We start from the raw sequence: 18,258 nt of genomic DNA on the forward strand, positions 1-18,258 counted from the left end.
CCTCTGGGATCTTGTCAGGAAGCACCGCCCCAGTTATACGAGGGAGACCTGCACCCTTCCCGAGCTCTCGGATGCACCCAGGAGCCCTGTCCCCTGGCAGGGCCTGGCTGTGCAGCTGTCACCGCCCCATCCACCGGAATGGGTCAGCTCCACTCCCACTCAAGTCATTTTATATGATTTAAAAAGTAATAATAACTATAGTTTATATTTATATAGCACTTTCTATGTACCAGGTACTATTTTAAATATTTTATTTCTATTAACACATCATAAATGGACACAATACAAAACTCAAAAAGTGCAAAAGGATAAGCAATAAAACCCAAGTCTTCCTCCTCATGCTGTGACTTCGGCCACCCCAATGCCCACCCCAGAAGCTGCCACTGCTGCTGGGCTTCCATGTGTCCCTTCAAAGCTACCGTGTGAGTCAATGCAGAAGAAGCACACAGGTGCGTGCTCTGTCATTGTTGTTCTGCAGGCAATGGCACACACAGAGCCGTGTTCTGCATCTTTGCTTTTAAGTTCATTTTCCCAGGTTTGCTTTTCACTCCTGTGAGATTTCTTTTCTTTTCTTTTCTCTTCTTTTCTTTTCTTTTAACGTGCGAGAGAGACAGACAGGAAGGGAGAGAGATGAGCGTCAACCCGCAGTTGCGTCACTTTAGTTGTTCATTGATTGCTTCTCATACATGCGGGGGCTCCAGCTGAGCCAGTGACCCCTTGCTCAAGTCAGTGATCCCTGGGCTCAAGCCAGTGACAATGGGGTCATGTCCACAATCCCACATTCAAGCCGGCGACCTCGGGCTTTTGAACCTGGGACCTCAGCGTCCCAGGTCGATGCTCTATCCACTGAGCCACCACCTGTCAGGCTCCCATGAGATTCTTACCCCCTCCCCCACCTCTCAGATGCTGAGTGCCTGGTGCTGGCATTTAGAGCCTGGCAGGTCTGCTGGTTCCCCTGCCCTGCACTTGACTGGCTGCGAGTGACAGAGTGCTCAGAGTCTCACCTCCCTCATCTAGAAAGGGAGCTAATACTTACTGAGAGATGTGACATTAGGGATGAAAGGTGTGGACATTGTTCCCAGGTAAGCTGCGTTCCTCCCTCAGAGCTGTGGTCACCGGATGAGCGGCAGAGTGATGGACCAGGCTCACATTCTGACCGTGGACTGACATGCAGGAACAGGGAGCAGTAGAGCATCAGAGCCCGCCCTTCCCGGCTGCCCAGAAGCCTGCGGGGGAGGGGAGAAAGGATGGAGGAGGGGCCTGTGTTCTTGGCCTTTGTTTCAGATGCGACAATGACCAGCATGTAGCTTTGTAGTTCTGAAAGTCTACCTGGGCCCCTTCCTCGCCCCGAGAAGCCCAGGGTCCCTTCCCCACAATGGTGTCTGCCTCTCAGAAGACAGGCCTCAGCTCTGGGTACCGTGGGGGCCGCCACTACCCCCTAGGCCTCCCTCCCTCAGCCGCCCACAGCTCTGACCAGCCTCGGGAGCCCACGTCCAGTTGGAGGAGCCTCTGTCCAGCCATCCCGGCCCTCGGACCTGCTCTCACTGCCGTCCTGTTTCCTCCACACCCTGGCTTCCTTCACCCAACCACATTCGGAAATACCGCCCACTGCTCCACCCAGCCCGGTGGGGACTGAGAGCTAACAAACCCCATCCCTTCAGGAAACTAGAGCCAACTGTGGGCGTGGAGCTAGGGCACTGTCCCAGGGAGACTTCCGGGCACAGGGACAGCGTGAGGCAGCGAGGGAGCCCTGGGCCCCAGAGCAGGGCCCTTGTTGGTGGAGTTATTTTTACTGAAATCTTGGAGGAGACAGTTTTATAATTGAATAAGTGTAACTATATTAAGGAATAAAGTGAGACACATCTATAGCTCCGAGGAAATCTAGCGGTGTGTGTGTGTGTGTGTGTGTGTGTGTGAGACAGAGACAGAGACAGAGAGAGACAGAGAGAGGGACAGAGAGAGGGACAGATAGAAACAGCAGACAGGAAGGGAGAGAGATGAAGCCAGTTCTTCGCTGTGGCTTCGTAGTTGTTCATTGATTGATTTCTCATATGTGCCTGACTGGGGGGCTCCAGCAGAGTGAGTGACCCCTTGCTTAAGCCAACAACCTTGGGCTTCAAGCCAGCCACCTATGGGCTCAAGCCAGTGACCATGGGGTCATGTCTATGATTCCACACTCAAGCCAGCGACCCCGCACTCAAGCTGGGTGAGCCTGTGCTCAGGCCAGATGAGCTCACACAGAAATCTAGCTTTTTTAGAGGCAGACTCAGGCTTCTGTCCTAAAGCCTGAGGAGGTGGGACAGCGGGTGTGTTTGTTCCGCTCTGCTGTTTGGAAATCTTGGTAGGAAAATATTACAAGGACTAGTTTAATGAATGGTTCTGTCATTGACCATGTGATCACCAGCTAGTTCCTATATATATATATATTATATATATATATATAATTCTGCAAAGTCTTGGAGGCAGCTTATAACAAAAACAATACATTATAATAAAAACATATATAATGAAAAAGCAAGACCAGTGGGAAGTGGACATTAAATAAATCAGTTTGGGAATAAGGAGAAAGAGGGCCAGGGATGAACAAATAAATATGTATTTTGTATATCAGATGATGATAAGTGCTAAGGAAAAAAAATAAACAAGGTAATGAGATTTGGAGGAGTGAAGGTATTGCCCTTTTATGGAGTAGTTAGGAAGGCCCAGCCTCTCCACGAGGGTAACATTTGGATTGAGACCAGATAGCTGGAAAAGAGCTCTCAGAGATGCAGGTACAGCAAGTGCAAAGGCCCTGGGGCAGGAGTGAGCATGGCATGTTAAGTAGTAAAATGTGACCAGCATGGAGTGGTAAGGGACAGAGTGGCAGGAGTAAAGTCAGAGATGAGGGGCAAGTGGGTCATGTGGAGTCTTACAGCCTTGTGATCGTTCCCTGAAGCAGCGTGGGCCTGCCAAGCTGCCTCTGGTGAGTTTATGAAAGAGGGAGAGAGTGAATCTCCAGGACTCTCACAACTCATATAACTTCTTGGTGCTCCAGTTTCCTCACCCGTGAAATTGGGATAATACTTGTTCTTCAAGAATTGTGAGATAGGAGGTTTGCCTTCTAAACCCTCTCTCCACCCCCATGCTCAAGTATGTCTGACCGCCTTCACCAAAGCCTCCTCCCAAGTAGGCGCCGGATTGGGACAGTGCTAGGCCCACGGTGTCCCATGTAGTCACCTGCTCCATTTGAGACCTAGATCTCAAGGTATCTCACCCTGGCATTGTAGGCTGATATTGTGTGTGTAGCTGCCTTGTGTACTGTGGGACATTTAGTAACATCTCTGACCTCCGTCTCCAAGATACCCTCATGATCCACCCAGATCTGATAACCGGAAGTCTCTGGATGTTGTCAAATGTCCACTGGGGAGCAAAATTGTCCCCAGATACGAACCACTGAGGTGAACACACAATACAATATACAGATGATATAGTATAGAAATGTACACCTGAAACCTGTATAATTTTATTAACCAAATGTAAAGAAAATAAAAAAAAAATGGGAAAAACAATAGAAGAAGAACCACTGGACTCAATTAAGCAGCAGGCTCCGTGTTCAGGCACCAGCAAGAGGCTGATGGAAAGAATTGGGGGCAGCAGGGATTTTTTTCCTCTTCAAATCAGAATATATCGTAAGCCATTTCCTTTGTTTAATCTCCCTGACTGTTCTGGAAAGGTGTTGTATAATATGTATTTCAGATCTCAGGAGTCTGACCACTTGCATGGGAATCCTGGCTCAGCCACTTACCAGCTCTGTGACTTTGGACAAGTGGCTTAGCCTTTCTGTTCCTCCGCCTCTCATCCCTAAGCTGAGGATATACCTACCTCCCAGGCTGCTGGGAGGATCATAGGAAATACCATGTGTAAATGCTTAGAACACCTGGGATGACCAGTTGTTGTAGGACAGGTTCCCTAGGAGACTGAGATGTGTGTGCAGGACATTTGCAGGGGACTGCCTTCAGGATGCACACCTGGGGGGGGCGAGGAAAGGGGGGGCAGAGGCGTAAGCTGCTGACCCACCCCCTGGGCAGCCCTAGAGCCACGACGACCCTTTGGAGTTGCGCTGAGGGTGGGGAAAGGACCAGTCTGACCACATGGGCTGTGCCCAGGGAGTGGGTGTTGTTAGATACCGCAGGAAAGAAATGGTGAGGAATCAACATTGATGAAGAGGAATATTTATTTGAGGCCTGTTTGAGCAGCGGGAGGTCGAGTGGTAAGGACGACAACCTCCCCGAGCAAAGGTAGGGGAGAGGTTATACAGGGGAATGGTTGGCACCGGCTGCTGGCACCCAGTTAGGCTTGTCCGTTGGTGTGGCGGGCATTCTCACGGTGGTTCCTTTGTGCCCTCGGGGAAGGAAGGCTCCTTCCCGCCTTCGGTTAGAACTTACAGAAACCATAATGATTCATGTCTAGTTAGTTATTTCTACAACCTGACTGAAACTGGCCAGGGGCTAGGCTATTGTGATTTTTGTTAGGGTCAGTTATTTTCGTAATCTTAACTGAAACTGGCAGCTGCAAGGAACAACCTTTAGCTTATACCTGATAGGTGTGACTTTGGGTGGGGTGGCTCTCTGGAGGGAAGTTGGGGGGGGGGCTCAGCCGAGAGCAGTCAGCTGCAGCACCCTCCTGGCTGGTGGCCTCTGGGGGAGCGAGCGTTAGTCCCGCAAAGGGAGGGGTCATGGCAGCAGCACAGTGGCCGTGGTGTGAGTGCTTGCAGTATTAAAAGGCTAAGTTTAAACAGAAGCGAGAGGAGGGGAGATAGACTCGCGCATGTGCCCTGACCAGGATCCACCCGGCAACCCCCATCTGGGGTCGATGCTCAAATCAATCAAGCTATTCTCAGTGCCTGAGGCAAACGCTTGGACCAACCAAGCCACAGGCTACAAGAGGGGAAGAGGGAGAGAAGAGGAAGAGGGAGGGGGAGAGAAGTAGATGGTCACTTTTCCTGTATGCCTTGACCGGGGATCCAATCCAGGACATCTGCCCACCAGGTCACTGCTCAATCCACTGAGCCAACCGGCCAGGGCTGTGAAGTGCTTTTGAAACAGTGTAGACACCCAAGGAATTGCTCCCAGCCTAACAGTGCCCCATGTCCTTGTCACAGTACCCTGCTTATGCCAAGCCTGCTCTCTCTTCTCCTTTTTTTTTTAACTGGGGAGAGAGAAAGAGAGATGAGAAGCATTAACTTGTAAGTGCCGCACTTGAGTTGTTTGTTGATTGCTTTTCATATGTCCCTTGATGGAGGAGGGGGACCGCTGAGCCAGTGACCCTTTGTTCAAGCCAGAGACCTTGGACTTGCAGCCAGTGACCTTTGGGCTCAAGCTGGCTACCTCAGGGTTTCGAACCTAAGACCTCAGAGTCCCAGGTCGATGCTCTTTCCGCTGCGCCACCACCGGCCAGACTGCTTTCTCTTCTTACTGGCGTCGCTGGAACAAGGGTCGGCAGGCAGAATCCGAGAGGCACTGCGCACCCAGACGGGCTGTCCTTGAGGCAGAGGGCAGGGCGGCCCAAGCAGTGGGGCTCCTTACCGTGCCCGTGCTCCAGCCGTGTGGCCTAGGCAAGGTCACGTGGCCTGTGGGGACTGTCGTTGCTTCATTGCTAAGCTGGGAGTGGTGCTGCCCACCCGCAAGGGGTGGGCAGGGGTGGGAGTCCATGGGATACTGCACAGCAGCAGTTTTCAAAGTGTGGTCCCTGGCCGATCAGGACTGGCAGCCCCACCTAGGGTACTTGTTAAAGATGGCCCCACCAAACCCACTGAATTGGGAGCTCTGGAACCGAGTCCCAGGAATCTGTGTTTTGACATGTCCTCCAGCACTCAGTTTTGAGAATTACTGGCATACCAGACAGCACTCAGCTCTGCGCCTGGGTCATAGAAGGAGCAGTGTCGGCCTCTGCTGAATCTGAACCTGAATCTGAATGTGAGCCTGAACTCCACCTGCGGAGCTGGAGGTCAGGCACCTGCGAGCATAGCGCCACCTGCTGGTAGAGTCGTGCCCCGCATGCACACACAAGGCTCACCCAGGGACACAGGGAGGGACACAAGGACAGCAGTGCTGGACACAAGGGCAGCTTGCGCAGATATCCTCTCCTCACTCCCCTCCACTCTCCCTGGAGACATCAGGTTAAAAAAATGTCAAGGGAAACTATTTTTTAAATTTGTGTATTGGTTTTAGAGAGAGAGGTAAGGGGAGAGAGAAAGAGAAACATCAATTTGTTCTACTTGTGGGGGTCCTTGGGTTACGACCCTCTCGACATACGACGTTTCAAGTTTATGACGCTCACTCCCATAACGACTTAAAAAAATTGAGACGTAAGTGTTTCGGCTTATTCATTTTTTGTCATTTTTTTCTGTTTCTGTCATTTTTTCCTTTTCCTTTTTCTGTGGCTTAGCTGTTTTTATGTTCTAGATTATGATTTGACAACTGTGTTAGGATAGGTTAGTGACTTAGGCTAGGGTGTGTTTCGACTTACACCAAAATTCGGGTTACGTCACTGTCATAGGGACGGAACTGTGTCATAACCCGAGGACCCCCGTGTATTTATGCATTCATCGGTTGATTCATTTTTCCCCTCATTGGTTGATTCTTGTATATGCCCTAACCAGGGATCAAACCTGCAACCTTGCTGTATCAGGAAGACACTCTAACCAACTGAGCAACCCGGCCAGGGCCAAGGGCAGCTTTAAATGGCCAAGCAAGGTCACCAAAAGACAACAGCAGTGTGTGTCTCAGCAACAACTGGTACCTTTTACTGAGCGTTTGAGTGTCAGATACTCTGTAAAGAAAGCAAACAAGCAAATGGTGGCCTTCTTTTCTCTGTCCCCCTCATCACGTCCTCCCACTGGGGTCCCCTGTAGTCACTTGTTGTATTTGGCCTCCTGGCTGTCTTGGGGTGGGGGGAGAACGTTGTACTCTGCTTTATATTCCAGTTGTGTATGTGTGTGTGTGTGTGTCCTGCGCTTGACTCGAGCTTCTTGCCTGGCTCCTTAGCTTGTATTGAGTAGCACCCCCTAGTGTTGAAATGAATTGATGGAGGCCTGACCAGGCAGTGGTCCAGTGGTTAGAGCATCAACCTGGGGTGCTAAGGTTGCCAGCTTGAGTGAGGGTTCATCCGGCCTGAGTACAGGCTTACCAGCTTGAGCACGTGGTCACCAGCTTGAGAATGGGATCATAGACGTGACCGCATGGTCGCTGGTTTGAGCAAAGGGCCACTGGCTTAGCTGGAGTCCCCCAGTCAAAGCATATAGGAGAAGCGATCAATGAACAACGAAAGGGCTGCATCTACGAGTTGATGCTTCTCATCTCTCTCCCTTCCTGTCTGTCTCTGAAAAAAAAGAAAAATGAATTGATAGAGTTTTGTGCTCTGCTTAGGTACTTGGAACAAACGCTGGACAACTCTGATCCCAAAGGCAGGGGGCTCACAGTCAGGGTAGGTCAGGGAGAGAGGAAAACCGTGAGCCTACCCAGCCCTCTTCCAGTGGCTCAGAAAACAAACTGGGTCACAGTGAAAAGAAGGGGCAGAAGACACACCTCTGTAGTGGGGACAGGTGAGGTGGACGGCCCAGCCTGTGGAAGGCCCCACAGAGAGGGTGCCCGCGGTGCCCCAGCTCCAAGAGTGGCACCGGGGTAATGACCCTGCCTGCGCTGAGGGGGAGGAAATTGCAAACAGCGGGTTGGCTGGGCCCCTCTCTGTGCCGAGGTCCCGCCGGTGCACGGGGCTAGCTGTTTAATGAAAATAAGAACGAGCCCTGGTCGGATAGTTTGGTTGGTTAGAGCATTGTCCTGATACACCAAGGATGTGGGTTTGATTCTCATCCAGGGCACATACAGAAACAGATCGATGTTTCTGTCTCTCGCCCTCTTTTCCTCTCTAAGATCAATCAAAGAATAAATAAATAAAAAAGAAAATAAGAACTAGAACTGGAAGGCCTTCCTCTTGAGGGAGGGCTCTCCAAGTCAGGAGGGGCAGCGAGCGGTCATCCTGACTGGCTTCTGCCACCCTGGCCCCAGAGGGGCTGGTCCTTCTCATTTTCTGGTCCATGTTCGGCAGCAACTCCCCCCTCGGCCCCTGTAGCACCAGTGAGGCAGGAGGGAGCACCAGATGATGTCCCTGAAGCTGAAGGAGGTCAAAGGGCAGTGCACACAGCAAAAATATTTTGGATGGCTGGAGCTGGTGGCTGGTTCACTCGCAGAACACAAAGGCCCTGCCTTGATATGAGGGCAGCCTGAGACCCCATGCCCTGAGCTCTTTGAAAGGACTTGAATGACCTCACCAGCTCCCATCACCTCCCGGCTCCTCCTGTCTCCGGCCAGAGGGCATGGTGTCTCAGCCCACCAGGCAGGAGCCTCTCCAGGGTATCTTGACACCTTTATGAAAAAACACGTGAGTCCCATCCAAAACCACAGTTTTGTGTCATCTGAGAATCTCAGCATTAGGTCAGGTCACACACATCTAGAAATAAGATGTGTGGTTGCCTGGCTGGATAGCTTGGTTGGTGAGAGCATCGTCCTGAGGTGCAGAGGTTGCTGGTTCGATCCCCAGTCAGGGCACGTACAGAAGCAGATTGATGTTCCTGTCTCTCTCTCCCTCTCTCTCTAAAATCAATATAATAAACATTAAAACAAAAAGAGGGTGTGTAGCCCTGGCCGGTTGGCTCAGTGGTAGAGCGTCGGCCTGGCGTGCAGGAGTCCCAGGTTCGATTCCCGGCCAGGGCACACAGGAGAAGCGCCCATCTGCTTCTCCACCCCTCCCCCTCTCCTTCCTCTCTGTCTCTCTCTTCCCCTCCCGCAGCCAAGGCTCCATTGGAGCAAAGTTGGCTTGGGTGCTGGGGATGGCTCTATGGCCTCTGCCTCAGGCGCTAGAATGGCTCTGGTTGCAACAGAGCAACACCCCAGATGAGCAGAGCATCACCCCCTGGTGGGCATGCCGGGTGGATCCCGGTCGGGCGCATGCGGGAGTCTGTCTGACTGCCTCCCCATTTCCAGCTTCAGAAAAATACAAAAAAAAAAAAGAGGGTGTATGGTCCCTTGACCATGGGAGACATGACCTTTATTCTCAAGGAACTTAAATAGTGCTCAACAGGTTTGATTAAATACCAACATGTATTCATTCAACAAACATATATTCAGTACTCTCTGGTGCTAGGAGCAGACCTACATGCAGAAGATACTGAGATGAATGAGACAGGTAGTCCCCGTGTTGTGAGCTTACAAACTGGGGGAGGAGGAGGAAGTAACCCAATGGGAGGGGGACCAGGGTACTATGGGAGCCTTTGACAGGAGCACTGAGGCCCAGGGGGTGAAAAGTGTGAGCTGAGCCCGAGGGAGGGGGAGGAGCCTGCCAAGGGGCGGTGGGTGCAGAGGTGCCGAGGAGGGAGAGGGGGAGGAGCCTGCCAGGGGAGGTGGGTGCAGAGGTGCGGAGGAGGGAGAGGGGGAGGAGCCTGCCAGGGGCGGTGGGTGCAGAGGTGAGGAGGGAGAGGGGGAGGAGCCTGCCAGGGGAGGTGGGTGCAGAGGTGCGGAGGAGGGAGTCTCTGACCCAGGGGGGCTGGGGGTGGGGGGCTTTCTCTGATCCAAGATGGGGCTTGAGGAAGCAGAGGGGGCAGAAGTAGTGATGCGGGAAGGAGTCTCTGGGGACAGTGGGGCCCCACAGTTGTGTGAGAAGGAGCTAGGGGAAGAGCAATGCTTTTGGAGAGGCTGACTGTGTGTGGCTGGCCAGGCATCCACACGGAAATGTCCAGGGGGTACGCCCACGTTCAAAATGTGCAATTCAGGGACAGGTGCGAGGGGGTAGACTCAGTCTTCCGAGGAAGAAACTACGGAGAAGGAAGACTGGCGACCGAGGGCAGGTGTCGGGACACCTGCGTGAAGGAACGGAGCCAGCCCGGAGGACAGAGGATCAGAGCATGTGCTCCGTAGAAGCTCAGAGACAATTCTCCGGGAGGGGAGGGAGGAGTGGCTCAGAGACCTGGGCAGGCAGCACGGGGTGATCCGTGCAGAGAAGACAGAGTATTCAGGATGCATTGCCTGGGTCCCCGCCCCTCTCTCAGACCACACCTTCCTTCACTCACCTTCCTGGCTGTAAACATCCCCGGAGGCCCAACAGCAGGTCTGCGGCAGCTGGCCTCCCCGGGGCTTCGGAGGCAGAAGGGAGGAGGCCCAGGTTCTCAGCCTGGTGCCAGTGGCCACCCATCCCGGACTGGCGGCTGACTAATGACGGGACGCCAGCCCTGCCTTTGAGCTGCAGAGATGAAAGCAGGTCAGGCAGCTGGGGGCGGGCCGACGGTGGGGTGAGCAGGCTGGGGCAGGCTTGCCCGACAGCTTCCCACAGAAGGGAGCCCACGGCTGGCATGGACTGAAAGGAAGCCTCTCTGCTTAAATAAGTGGGCCCCGAAACGCTTTGCTCCATTCGAGGGGAACAGGGCCCTTCATGCTTTGCGGACTGCAGGCGCCAGGCTTCCAGCACTGCTGGCCGGGGACCTGGCTGGGACTCACCCGAGAGGTGGGGTTCTGGCCACTGCGGCCTGGGCCACACCCAGGGAGCAGTGAGGAGGCTCCAGAAACCAAGGTGTGGCCAGCCTGATCCAGGAACACCTGTACTACCACCCCATTAACCTTTTCTAAGGGGTTTACCCATCTCCTTCAAGCTGTATCCTCCCCCATCCCTACCCGTGAGAACGGACAGGGACAGGGGAGACAGCTGTGATAAAGCACGCATAGTGTGGATTCAGGTGGCTATTTGAAGCAATTCACGTTTCTTCTTGGAGCCTGAATTTTCTCATCAACAAAATGGAATGAGGGGTATTACAAGCCCAGCACATTTTCGATGAAGAAACGAGAGAATGAGTGAACCTTCCAAACTGTCAAGGTTGAGGAGGGAGAGACGGAGGAGCCTGCCTGGGGCAGTGGGTGCAGAGGTGCAAACACCGTTACATCAACTTTTACTCTTTTTATTCTTTTTGTTTATTGATTTTAGACAGAGGAAGGGAGAGAGAGAGAGCAATTTGTTGTTCCACTTACTTAGGCATGCATTGACTGATTCTTTCTTTCCCCATTGATTGAGAGAGAAGCATCAACTCATTGTTCCACCTAGTTGTTCATTTAGTTGTGTACTCATTGGTTGATTGTACGTGCCCTGCCCAGGGGTCAAACCTGCAACCCTGGTATATCGGGACAATGCTCTAACCAACTGAACTACCTGGCCAGGGCCCGTTGCATCATTTTTCAATGTGAGGTCCACGGAGCCCGGTTTTGGGAGGATCTGTGGCGTGCCTGAGATAATGTGTAAAAATGCACGTGACAGCATCTTTCCAGGGTGAGGACCCATAGCTCTTAGAGAGGTCTGGGTCCCCACAAGGTTTAAGACCCACACACAGTACAAGTCCAGCTCCGTCTCTTTTGAGTTGAGTTAGTGGAGACCCAAGCTCATACAGCTTGTCAGGGGCAGAGCCAGATGTGAGGTCCTGACCCTCCCCCCCTCTACTCCCTGCTGCCCCTCCAGGTCAGGCAAGGGGAAGGAGTTAGGAGAGATCAGGGAGGGGAGAGCAGCCAGAGGTGGAGCCCCAAGTCCTCCTGGGAGTAGGGGCCCCTGTCCTCACTGTTGATACACAGTGGGGGCTGGGGGACAGTGGGACAGAACAAAGCCCCAGCACGGAGGAGACCTAGGAAGCCCTTCTGGGAAGCAGCTGCTGAATCAGTGCATCATCTTCCCAGTCTCCCTTTCCCAGGGACCCCTCCTTCCCGGAAAAGAACTCAGAGGAGGAAACATAACCCTCTCTCTGACACTGTCTTGAGATGACTTCTCTTGTGCCCCATTTCTGCTTTTGGAAAAGTTGAAGATACCGTGCCAAAGCGTTCTGGAAAATTGAGAAAGGCTACACACATGCTTAAAGTCGGCATCGCCCAAAGATGCAATTTACTGAGCAACTACTGAGTGCCAGACATGTGCTGGATGCTTTCCCTAAAGTGGCATAAATATCACCACTTCAGGAGGCCTTCCATGACTACCTGGCTTAAGTAAATCCACTCCTCTCCCTCACCCTGCAGTTATTCTCAGGGTGAATAACTTTCCTTCCCTGCCTCCCACTTACTATAAGTTATGATGTTTCTGTGAGCTCTTCTCACCCTCTCTCTCCCACTAGGCTGGAGTCCTGCCCTGGGCCGTCGTCCGTCAGTGTTGACTGCTGCATATCCATGCTAAGCCTGCCATCTCGCGGTCACTCAAGACACTTGTAAACTGAATTCATGACTTTCTCCAATCTTCACAGCCTGATGAGGTGGGTATTATTATCATGCTTGGTGTACAGAGGGAGAAACTGAGGCTCAGGGAGTCAGAGACCTGCTTAAGGACACGGGGTGTTACCGCCAGATTTCAGCTCTGCTCGTTGCCCTGGAAGGCTTTGGAGAACAAGAGAACTAAGGGTCAGGGAGAAAGCTTGGGCTCAGCCACCACCCTGTACTCATCCTTCCCTGACTGAGCTCTCCCAGCCCCTCCTCGCACCCCAGTGTCCCCGAGTCATCAGTCCGCAGCCACCAAGCTGGAGGTCCATCCAAACTGGCCTGTTTATTTCCCAAGCCAAGTGAGAGCGCGTCCTTCCCCGCGCACCCCAGAGCAATCTACAGCTAGGAGCACATGCCCCGCCCCTCAAGCCTTAACACAGCAGATAAATTAGAGAACTCTTTTATAAAACATGAACATGGAAAATACATATATATAGACAGCCAGTGACAGCGTTGGGGTGGGGTTCGCTTCTTGAACACAAGTAACCAGATCCTGCCCCATCCAGGTGCCCGCCCACCCACCCCTGTACCCTCTCCCCCTAAAGTGGCTCACCTGCTGTCCCTATAAACTAGTACCTTGGCAGGTCACCACAAATCATAAAGGCCCAACATCTTGCCCCCAAAGGGAACTGCTTCCTGCTGCCCACTCCTGGCTTGCTCCTCTGGGGTGGCCACTCCCTGCCCTCCCTCCTCACAGGCAGCCAGCCTGCCTGGGCCTCGTCCCAGGAATTCAGCCCAACAGGACCTGAGGGGAGACAGACCAAGGAATATGGTTTCCTGATATGTTTGGTGACCATATATCGTCCAAACCAGGACTTTTTTGAAAGTGGAAAGGGGTCTAATTCACTGAAAAAGTCATAAACCAGGACTGCCCGGCAAAGGATGAATGGGCACCCCACTGATAGGTCCCCTGCTCTGAACGGCAGGGTCCCACCAGTCAACTTGCCAAAACATTCCCTTCGGGCAGCGAAGATCTCTCAGATCCTATTTCCTGTCTCTGCCACCTCCCACTTTCCAAGGACTTGCAGCAGCTTGGCTATACGTTGTAAGGTCTCGATAATATTGGGGACCTGTAGTAGCCGGGTTGGGAGGAGTAGTCGAGAACGATGCCCCCTCCAAATGCCTGATGGGACCTGGCTATGTAAGGCTTTCAGTGTTGAGCCCTAGGCCTTCGGGCTCCCTGAGCCCAATCCCCAAATCACAGCTGCCTGGGTCTGAGTAAAGAAGTAAGCCTTAACCTTCTCTCTCTAAGCACCCCTATAGCTAAAGGCCAGAGTCAGAGCCAACCAAACCTTCAATCCCCTTGCCCTGCCACTGGCCAATCAGTGCAAAGCACTGTCTGGTACATCCTCTACAACATGTTGTGTAAGCACATTCCTGGTCCCACCTTCTCTGCTAGGAGCTCCGGCAACCACCTTTGGGATGGCAACTGGTGGAATGGTGGAGGCTAGAGAAATCAGCCTGTGGCGCCCTGTGCCCCCACCTGACAGCCCTTCATGAGGGCCTGGCAGGCAGGCAGCCACCCCAAGAGGGGTTGCGGTTCAGATGTAACGCCCTACCCCTTGCTCGTAGAACGGGCTCAGTAGGCTGTACTCGTAAAACCTCTTTAAATAAGCCTTGCTAAAGCAAATAGTACCAGATAGCAGAAACTCAGGCTCCAGGCCCTCAAAGGTCCCTCCTCTTCTCCCTCCTTCCCCCCTCCCACCCCATCCATTGACAGTCCCCAGAACTCTGGGAAACAGAGGCCCACTCCTGATCTTCTTGGGGCCACTGCTTCTCACTTGTTGTCCATCTCTCTGTCTTTGGGGAACAAAGATTCCTCTGTGCCCCAGTCAGGTCGCCTAGCTGTGCTGTGTCCCTCCCACCCCCGCGGAAACAAGCGCCCAGATCTAACCCCTTGGAGTAGAGCTGCCAGACCCTGGCCTCAGGATGGGGCGTTCCGATGGGCCCCTGGATAGGCGTAGGAGATGGGATGGCGGGTCCCAGGTCTCACGGTAAACGTGTTGATGGGGCTTCCATAGTGGGGGCTGCTGCGGGGAGACCTGGTGGGGAGCAGAGGAGAAGTGAGGTTAATCTTTGCAGCTGGTTAACCAACAGCCCTGTCCTCCCCTCCCATCCCCCCACCTCCCCACCCCACCCCAACCCCACCAGGGTGTAAGAGGGAAAGCTGCAGCTCAGCGCCATGTTTCTGCCCCCCAAGCCCTGGGCTTATCCACCCCAGGGGGGACGGGAGTTCGCCAGTACTGATTTACCAGCCCCAGGCTCCGGCGGCTATGGAGGACTACCTAATGAATACCCTTCATTCCTAGCCTGGCTCTGCATCCTTCTGTGTTGTTGGGAAATCCCGGAACCTAAGGACCACCCAGCTCTCCACCACCCCACCCTTAGCCCTGGGACTCCAGGGGGTGGGAGAGAGGAGGGAGAGGAGGCGGAGCTGGTGGGGAAAAAGCAGGGAGATCAAGGGAGACGAGGAAGCAGGTGAGGGGAGCACCCTCTGCAGGTAACGTGAGACACCCTCCCCTTGCCCAGGGCCAGAACGCCAGAGGGGAGAACAGAACACCAAGGGTGCCCTTAGCTGGCCGCCCAGGCCTGGCCCGAGGGCAGTGCCTCCGCCTCGCCTAGCTGCCCACCCCGGGCTCCCTCCATCACCCCCCACCCTGTCGCCTCTGCCCCCAGCTCACCGGCCAGTAGCGGAGGCGGGAAGGTGGTCGCTGCCGGGAGCTTTGTACTTGACCTCTCCGCGCGTGGAGCTCTCCAGGGACATCCTCCGCGCTCGCAGGCCGCCGGGGGGCGCGCGGCCCGCCGAGTTGACGCGCCGCATCTCTAGGCCTCCGAAGGGTGCTCCAGGCTGCGGCCCGCAGCAGTTGGGGGTGCTCAGGCTGCGGCCGCTGCCCCCGCGGGTCAGCCCGGGGCCGCGCTGGGGCTCCCCGACGTACAGCCGCTTCTTGATGAGCGAGCGGCCCCCGCCCGAGAAGCGCTCCAGGCCCCCGGCTGCCGAGTAGCGCGCAGCGGCTGGGAAGCGCGTCGAGGCCGCAGGGCCCGTGTCCAGGGGCCCCAGGTCTGAAAACTTGTTCCTGGGAGAGGAGCCCCGGCGGCCCGGATACAGGAGGGCCTGGGCTGGAGGCTCGGGGTCGTTGCTGAACTCTGGCGGTGGTGGGATGACCTCGAAGCCGAACTTCTCCTCCTGCCCCTTGGAGGAAGGGGAAGAAGGGGACGAGAAGGACTTGGGCAGCAGGCAGCCCTGGGGGACGTGGGAGGACGCTGATCTGTCCCAGGCCGCAGGGGTCTGGGGCTCTGCCTTGGTCCAGTTGTTCCCCAAGCTTGGCTCTGTGTCCGCTGGGTCCCTGCCCCACCGGGCCTTCCATGGACTGGGGACGGTGGGCTGTGCGGAGGAGGCCAGCTGGGGATCCTTCTCCGCCTCCGTGGGTAACTTGGGGACCACAGTGAAGGAGTTGGGCCGGCCGTCCTTGAGGAAGATGCTGTCAGAGCCTGCCTGGGGCTGGCCGTTGTGGCCGCGGAGACTCCCTGGCAAGGAGGACCGACTCAGGGCAGTCCCTCGAGACCGCCCCTTCTGGGCCCTCTGCCTGGCGGCAAGGAGCAGGGCCATCGGGGAGCCCCGCTCCACCACCTCCCCGGTCACCGGGTGCCTGAGCAGTTCGTCAGGCTGGGCTGAGGCCGGGGCTTGGGCCGGCAGCCCCTGGGGCTCCTTCACCTCTGCAGGCTCCCCTGGCCCTGCAGCCTCTCCTCTGGCCACGGTGGGTGTCACCACAGCAACCTCTCTGCTGGGGCTGTTCTGGCTGCGATGGGCCTTGTAGAGAAACTTGGCCTCCTCTCTGTCAGGGGTTATTTTTGGTGGGCGGGCTGGAGATGACAGGGCTCCCCCTGTGGGAAGCCTACTGGCCTCTGAGGGGCGCCCTCCTGCCCCTGCCTCTGGCTGGGAAGGCACTGCAGGTTCTTCCAGTTCTGGTTCCTTCCGCTGCTCAGCTGGGACCAGATCCTTCTCTGCTGTGTGTTGGAATGATGTGGTGGGCAGAGTTGTGGCTGTAGATGGTGTGGCTGGCCCAGGCGTGGCCCTGGGTGGTGTGGCTGTGACAGGCGTGGCCTTGGGCGGGTGCAGTGTGGTTGGCAGAGGGGTGGGGGATATTGGTGGTGTATTCTTGGCCTCAGGCTTGGAGAATTGGCCATTATCAGCTCTGTTTGCAAAGATTCTTCCCCCTCCTGGCCGAGGCTTAGGGGGCAGAGTCCCCCTGCTGGGCTTGGCTTCCTTCTCCGCAGACGAGGAAAACCGGGCCTCCAGCTCCTTCCGGATCTGCTGGACACTGGGGGTCGGAGAGTCCTGGTGGGTGTAGTCCACAGGGGGCAGGGGCAGGCCAGTGGGAGCCTCTCTCTCTGGACAGGGACTCTTCTCAGGGTCCCTTGGGGGGATCTCCTTCCCTGGCAGGCTGGGGGGAGCCTCCTTCTCCAGCAGGCCGGGGCCCTTCTTGCCTTCCCTTCCCTGAGACGCTGCTGTTGGGCCTGGCCTTTGACTGGTGCATTGGTCCTCTCTCCTAGAGCCAAAGAGGTAGGCTGCCAGCTCGCTCCGAAGCTTTGCCATCTGGCTGGGATCCCGCCAGTCCACGGGTTCTGAAGAGGCTGTGTCCTCTGGGCTGGGGGGTGTGGGTTTGGGAGCAGGAGAGCTGGATTTGGGGCTTTTCGTAAACCTAGCAGGTGGAGGGTCTGCCTTCCCAGCAGAGGGCAAAGGAGGGGCAGCTGGGGGAGGGAGAGGGGGTGCTGGGGGTGGGAGAGGGAGTGCTGGGGGAGGGAGAGGGGGTGCTGGGGGAGGGGTCTGGGGTGTGGGAAGGGGCCCGGGAGAGGCTGAGGGTGGAGTCTCAGCTTGTTCATTTGTCCAGGTCTGGGACGGGCTCAGTCTGGGGCTGGCAGGTGTCACGGTCCTGAGCTCCCCGGGGCGATCTGGTTCAGGGGCCCTATCTGGGTAGGCCTGGGATGCGGGGCGGATGTGGAAGCTGGGAGGTAGTGGGAGTCGACTGGGGGCCTTCGTGGTGGCCTCCTCTTCCTCTGGAGGGGCCCCTTGTGCTTCTTGAACCGGGATGGATGAAGTCCTGACTGGGGTTGGGGGAGGCACCTTGAATGAACGGGGGAAGGTGAGGTGGGGCTCTGGCTTGGGTCCCAGGGGGCTCCCCTTTGGCTCAGCAGGGCTTCTGGGGGGACTGGTTCTGGGGGCCTCTGGCTGCTTGCCATTCAGTGCTACCTCCGATTTCCACTTGGTGACACCCGCAGGGGGAAAGAGGCGAATCCTGGCTGTGTGAGGAGACGCTGGAGCTGGGGGAGCTGGGGGAGCTGGGGCTGGCATGGGGGGTGGGGGCGGGGCTAGAAAGGTGGAGGGTGGGGCGGGGGGGATGAAATCAGGCAGGGTGGGTGTGGAGGGGGGGGACAGGGCTCCTGATCCTGGGGGCGGAGGTGGAGCCATACTGGGTGGGGGTGGGGGTTCCAGCAACAGGGCCGGTGGTGAGGAAGCCAGGGAAGGTGGAGGGGGAGGGGGAGACTCCCCTTGAGGTCGCAGGGGTTCTGGAGGAGGCCCTGTGGGTGGCCCCGGGGCTGGGCCTGGGGGAGGCGGGGGGATGAGTGGGTCCTGGTCGTAGTGCCCATGCCTCAGGTCGCCCACAGAGCTGTACAGTCGGAGGTTGCCATTGACTAGTGAGCTGGTACCTGGGAGGAGGGAGAGACAGAGATGAGGAGGTGTGAGGCTGGCCAGCCCTGGAGGTCTCTGTGTGCCCAGGACACAGTGGGGTGGGCAACCAAGGTAGTAACTGGCCATGCCTTTCCTCGTGAACACCAAGTGAGAGAGCGGCAGTGTCTCCTGTCTCCTGAGCTGTCCTGGGAGTGACCCTCTTCTTTCTGGGGAAGGACGCCTCCCTGGCCCTGGCCCAGTCTCTGGAGACTGTACTGA

At 55.8% G+C, this 18,258-nt stretch overlaps 1 protein-coding gene and 1 long non-coding RNA gene across 2 annotated transcripts; both read right to left on the bottom strand.

Annotated features, from left to right (window-relative positions):
• Positions 1–334: 334 nt before the first annotated feature.
• On the bottom strand, positions 335–1,549 carry LOC136319812 (uncharacterized). Its single transcript, XR_010728224.1, has 3 exons — positions 1,475–1,549; positions 1,037–1,226; positions 335–591 (listed from the first exon to the last, which is right to left on the bottom strand). It is a non-coding gene; the product is annotated as an uncharacterized lncRNA (long non-coding RNA).
• Positions 1,550–13,144: 11,595 nt separating this feature from the next.
• Positions 13,145–17,663, bottom strand: C1H6orf132 (chromosome 1 C6orf132 homolog). The gene is made up of 2 exons (XM_066247176.1): positions 14,993–17,663; positions 13,145–14,353 (listed from the first exon to the last, which is right to left on the bottom strand). Exons 1-2 carry the CDS (start codon positions 17,659–17,661, stop codon positions 14,236–14,238), a joined length of 2,787 nt encoding a protein of 928 aa, XP_066103273.1. The 5' UTR covers positions 17,662–17,663; the 3' UTR covers positions 13,145–14,235.
• Between the last annotated feature and the right edge of the window lie 595 nt (positions 17,664–18,258).

The sequence above is a fragment of the Saccopteryx bilineata genome, chromosome 1 (assembly GCF_036850765.1).
Source record: "Saccopteryx bilineata isolate mSacBil1 chromosome 1, mSacBil1_pri_phased_curated, whole genome shotgun sequence".
Taxonomy (NCBI): domain Eukaryota; kingdom Metazoa; phylum Chordata; class Mammalia; order Chiroptera; family Emballonuridae; genus Saccopteryx; species Saccopteryx bilineata.

What these genes read in the sequence shown, in the direction of transcription:
- C1H6orf132 (XM_066247176.1), bottom strand. Translation starts at nt 17,661, where the DNA reads ATGCCAGCCCCAGCTCCCCCAGCTCCCCCAGCTCCAGCGTCTCCTCAC. An exon ending in CCCGCCTCCGCTACTGGCCG is followed by an intron (nt 14,354 to 14,992) that starts GTGAGCTGGGGG and finishes GCTCCCCACCAG; the next exon opens with GTCTCCCCGCAGCAGCCCCC.